The sequence below is a fragment of the Trametes versicolor genome (genome assembly GCF_000271585.1).
Source record: "Trametes versicolor FP-101664 SS1 unplaced genomic scaffold TRAVEscaffold_11, whole genome shotgun sequence".
Taxonomy (NCBI): Eukaryota; Fungi; Basidiomycota; class Agaricomycetes; order Polyporales; family Polyporaceae; genus Trametes; species Trametes versicolor.
In genome coordinates this window covers 571,614-576,198 of record NW_007360331.1, presented here as the reverse complement: position 1 = coordinate 576,198, position 4,585 = coordinate 571,614, and the positions used below count along the sequence as shown (strand labels likewise).

The following is a 4,585-nucleotide window of genomic DNA, read 5'->3' as shown; positions in this document are numbered from 1 at the left end:
GACGCAGATAAGTTCAGTGAAAAGTGACACAATCCCGTATATTCTGCTCGTAACGCGCGGGAACTTGCGTGGTACATGCCCCTCTGTTCCTACAGCGCTCCGTTCCACGCGCAAAGACGATAGACGCGGCGTCGGTGCGCAACGACGCCGCCATTGCCATCCCGAGGTATAAGCGCCCGAGCTCCGCGACGACGCCCCAGAAATAAACCGGCGCGGACGTGCCTGTAAGCGTCGGGCCGTCGCCGGGGGTGCTGGGGAGTGCGCTTGCCAAGTGTCGCGGTCCCCGGGTGTGGGACCGTCGTGGGACACGCGATCTCGTCCGTTCGCACCGCCCCGGCCGTCGAGACTCGAGCCGACGCGACCGACGTCTCCTCGGATCGCGACGCGGCGGCGGGGGCGTGCGTGGCGCGGTCCATACATCCTGCCGTCTCTCTGGGGGACGCTGGCTGTGTGGGGTGCGCATGCCAAGTCGTGCGCACCGTCGATTCTCGCGCAGGCGCCCGCCGGCCTCGGCGCCGCGACGTCCCCGACGCGCGACGTCCTCGCACATGCCTGCGAGCGGGGGAGGCGACGTACCGGGTGCGGCAGAGTGTGCTGGCGCGGCCGTACGGCGGCTGGGAGCGGGACCGACGCGGAGCGGACAATTCCGTTGCTTTGTGGTCCAGTCGACCCATGAAATCGATCGAGACGACGTGAATATTTTCTGCTCGGTTCGGGCCGTAAGGTGCGGGGCGCGTCCGTCCTGGTGCATAGACCCGGCGTCGCGTTGTCGGAGGCCCACGAGGCGGCGTGCGCACGCGAGGACGTCGGCACTGTCGATTCTAGCCCGAGCGACCTGAGAAAGTGAGATTGCCAGCGCAGTTCGCACGCGTGAGGACGGAGAACGCACCTCATGCGCGCAGAAGGCGAGCGTCCTACGATGTGCGCAGCGGCGCGGCGGCGCGGCGGCGGGTGAGGTACGCAGGGAGTGTGCGCAATCTTGGCTTCGCGGAGGTGGGTGGACCCGTGAGATCGGTCGAGCCCGACCCGGCATCGTTCTGCGCGGATCGCGGCGCTGCACGGGGCACGTGTGCGTCCTCGTGCACAGCGTCTGCCGTCCCGAGCATCGAGGCCAGGTCCGCGCTGGTCGCGCGTGAAGGGCAAAGGGGTGAGTGTGGGCGGGGCCGGGCGCCTGAAAATCCGACGTCGTGAGCGCAATTCGCGTGCGTAGAAGCTAGGCACGCACCGCACCCCAGAGCGAGGGTGCTGACTCTGACGCACCCAGCAGGGAGCACGATGAGGCGCAGGACGGCCGCCAGACGGCCGCGGGACGCGGGGTGTGCTCCCTCTGCACCGAGCCCGCTACGCTCCTTCGCGGCGCGCGCAGACGATGGAGCCCGTCCTGGGCGTGTGATACGCGGACGCTGGGGCGCGGCGAGGCCATTCAGCGCGGTACACGCGAATTTCTGTGTGGGCGCGCCTTGTGTACGTGAACTTGTCAGCGTAGTACGTAGCGGCACGCTCTGGTAATGCACGTACGGCGAGATACGGACGGTCTAGGCCTCGGCGTCCGGTGACGAGACGCACCAGCGCATGCGACGCGGTTGGGAGGCGGTCGGAGGTCGACAGGGTGGTCCGTGCGTTGTGAGAGGCGTGGCGGGCGCAGTATACGCGCGGCGTCTTCGCCGGTCGGCAGGTGTCGTCATTGAGGTACCCTGCAACGTACCCTGGAGTTTGAGAGCGGGGAGACGAGAGCCAATACAACAAATACACCAAGATCCTCCCATACAAAGCAACAAAACGAACCTTCCCCAGTCACAAGTCCGCGTTCCGCCAAACGGGGTCGACCCACTCGAGCCCGAGCAGCTCAAACACCTCCTTCTCCGTCTTCGGGTGGAACTCTTTCGAGTCGTACCGGCGTGTTCTTCGAGGTGCGAGTCGTGTCAGCTGATATAAAAAGGGAAAAGAGTAAAGGGAGAAAGGGAGAGAGACACGCACATTCCCGAACTATCAAACTTCATCCCACACCGATCCTTCGCCCATTGCCTCAAGTCCCGCTGGAACATGATCGACCCACTCCTACTCGCGCATGCATCAGCTTTGGCCCCAAATAACAAAGTCCATACGCGCCGCAGAGTTCACATTCGCCACCCGCGTAGAGAGGAGAGGAGAAAGGAGAGGGACGCACCATCCAACGACAGCCGTCCAATACACCTCTGGCGGCGCGAATATGAGGTCCAGCCGGCGGCGCACCGGCACGCTCGAGTTCAGCGCGGAGGAAGCCGGGAGGACGAACACGGTGAGCGACTTCTCGAGCGTGTCCCAGTGCGCGGTGCGCAGCGGGTCGTGTGCGTGGAAGCTCGACAGGTCTGCTTTCGTGTTAGCGCGCGCTTGTGAGGGATAGAGGAGGGGAGGGGGAGGAGGCGTACGCATGACGTGGGTGACCATTCCTGTGCGAGGTATCAGCGCGAGGCAAAGGGGAGGGGGAGGGAGGAAGTACCGCGTTCGTGCAGGTGTCTAACGAAGCGCTTGCAGAGGCCCTTGACCTTGCCGGCGTCGGGGTGCGTGAACACGATGTCGACGTCGTTGCTCTCCGGCTTTCCCCTTCTGTACCTTTCCACACACCCCATATCAGCCCTCAACCCAAATGCGAATATATGCGCCCAAAGCAGACGGACGTACCCGCCGACGATCGTGGAGACGCAGCCCGGCTCGAGCGCGTCGAGCTCGCGCATCACGACGCGCCCGATCTCCTCGACCTCGTCCCGCGGGATCCTACCCCCACTCTCATCAGTATCCATGTAGTTCCGAGTCGTCGCGCATACTCAGACGCACATCTTACTCAGATCCTCCCGCAGCCCGAGCGCGACGCGGATCCAGCTATCTCCCAGTCCCTCCTCATCTCCCTTCCCCCTGTCCTTATCCCGGCTCTTCCATCCCGCCTGGCGCGTTTTCTCCTTCTCCTCTATCTCGACGATTTGCGATGGCTGGGATGAAGGGGAGGCGGTGGAGGAGGAGGGCTCGACCCCATAATAGATCTCGAGGTCATCGAGCGAGCGGAGGCCGAGGGCGAAGAGGCGGCGCGCGGCGTGCGGGCCGATGCCGTAGATGGAGGTGAAGAGCGAGAGCGTGCGGAAGCGCTCGGAGGATTTTATTGTTTCTGGAGAGGGGCGTGAGGTGGCTAGGGAGGGGAGGGGGAGGGACGGGACGTACGCGCTTCGGAGATGTGACCGGTGTCGAGGTATTCGTCGACCTGTGGGATGGGCGTGAGCGCGGGTACGCGGATGGGAGAGGGAATGGGGCCGTACGAGACCGGAGATCTTCACACCGATGTAGGGCAGCTTCTGCACCTGCTTGAGTGACCGTATTTTCTCCGGGTACGCTGAGTGCATACCTATCAATACCAACTTCTCAGTAATATCAGCCCAGCGTACCTTTGATCACGGAGATGGCGCGCTGGTAGCTCAACGCACTGCGATCCTCGCCCTCCAGCGCGCGGCTTTGCCGGATGATGTCGAGTTCTCGCGCGAGGTCCTGATTGGGGCTTACCAGTGGGGACGCCCGTTGACAGGCGTAGAGGGACTTGTAGTTGAGCTTCGCGAGGTCGGTCACGTTAGGCGGGTCTGGAGGCAGTAGATGCGTCGGTATAAGTGCGGCTTGTTTCGAGGTGCCGTGCCGCGACACGCTAGGAGATGTCGGAGGGGAAGGGAGATGCCTAGCGCGTTTTGGGGAGGACGACGGAGATGACGCGCTCGCGGAGGAGTCCGCGCACGCGCAGGGCTTGCAGTTGCAGTCCGGGCAGTTCTTCACGGTCGTCTCGTGCAAGTCTTCGATGGCGACGTATTCCCCGCAAGGCAGGGCGGAGCCGTGCGCGATGGAGTCGCGCAGCCATTGGGGCGTCACCACTGCTTTAGACGTCTGCGCGTTTCGTTGTCAGAGCGATTCAGGTCATGGAAAATATTGGGATCACTGGGTAGATCAGGAAACCTTACCGCAATATCCCAAGGAACATGCCTCTCAAATCTCCGCCGCATGCTTATAGCCGTGATGATAACGTCCGCATCCGCCGCGTTCTCACAAACGCCCTTCGTATGCCGTTCTCCCAGGGTGAGCAGTTCGGCGATAGCGGTCGCGTCGAGTTTCGCTTGCACAAGATATACCTTTATCTCCGGCAGAGACTTGGTCATGGAGGCCTTGGAGCGTTTCGCGGGAGGTGGTGAGCCTGAAGACGAGGAAGACCCGGACGCGGAGGCTGACTGCGTCGGATTGGGGGCTGGGCGTTTGAAGGGCATGCTGGAAGTCCGGCGTATAAGCGTTAGTAGAACAGGAGAGCGCGACTGTCGCGTCACTTGGAAGACGGTCGAGCGAAGCAACCGCCGAGTCGCTGAGCGCGTCTGCATCGTCGACGTCGTCGAACCTTAAGGAAGAGTGATGACGTCACCCGCGAGAATGTGACGCCGTGTGACGCTGCGCGTTGGGATGCGCGGTGGCGGTGGGGACTTGGACTGGGGGACTCGGCGGCACGTGAGGAGGGAGTATGCGAGGACGACGGCCGCGGGGAGATTCACGGACTCTGCAACTGGAGGGGGAGTAGGAGAGGGGGGGT

The 4,585-nt window shown here is 63.3% G+C and overlaps 1 protein-coding gene across 1 annotated transcript; it reads right to left on the bottom strand.

Annotated features, from left to right (window-relative positions):
• Positions 1 to 1,794: 1,794 nt before the first annotated feature.
• TRAVEDRAFT_51714 (Nucleotidyltransferase) lies at positions 1,795 to 4,271 on the bottom strand (the record flags this gene model as incomplete). The annotated part of the gene is made up of 10 exons (XM_008044533.1): positions 1,795 to 1,903; positions 1,978 to 2,058; positions 2,168 to 2,429; positions 2,480 to 2,592; positions 2,662 to 2,754; positions 2,815 to 3,139; positions 3,193 to 3,232; positions 3,288 to 3,361; positions 3,414 to 3,897; positions 3,972 to 4,271. The coding sequence occupies 10 exons, from the start codon at positions 4,269 to 4,271 to the stop codon at positions 1,795 to 1,797; spliced, it is 1,881 nt and encodes a 626-aa protein (XP_008042724.1).
• Between the last annotated feature and the right edge of the window lie 314 nt (positions 4,272 to 4,585).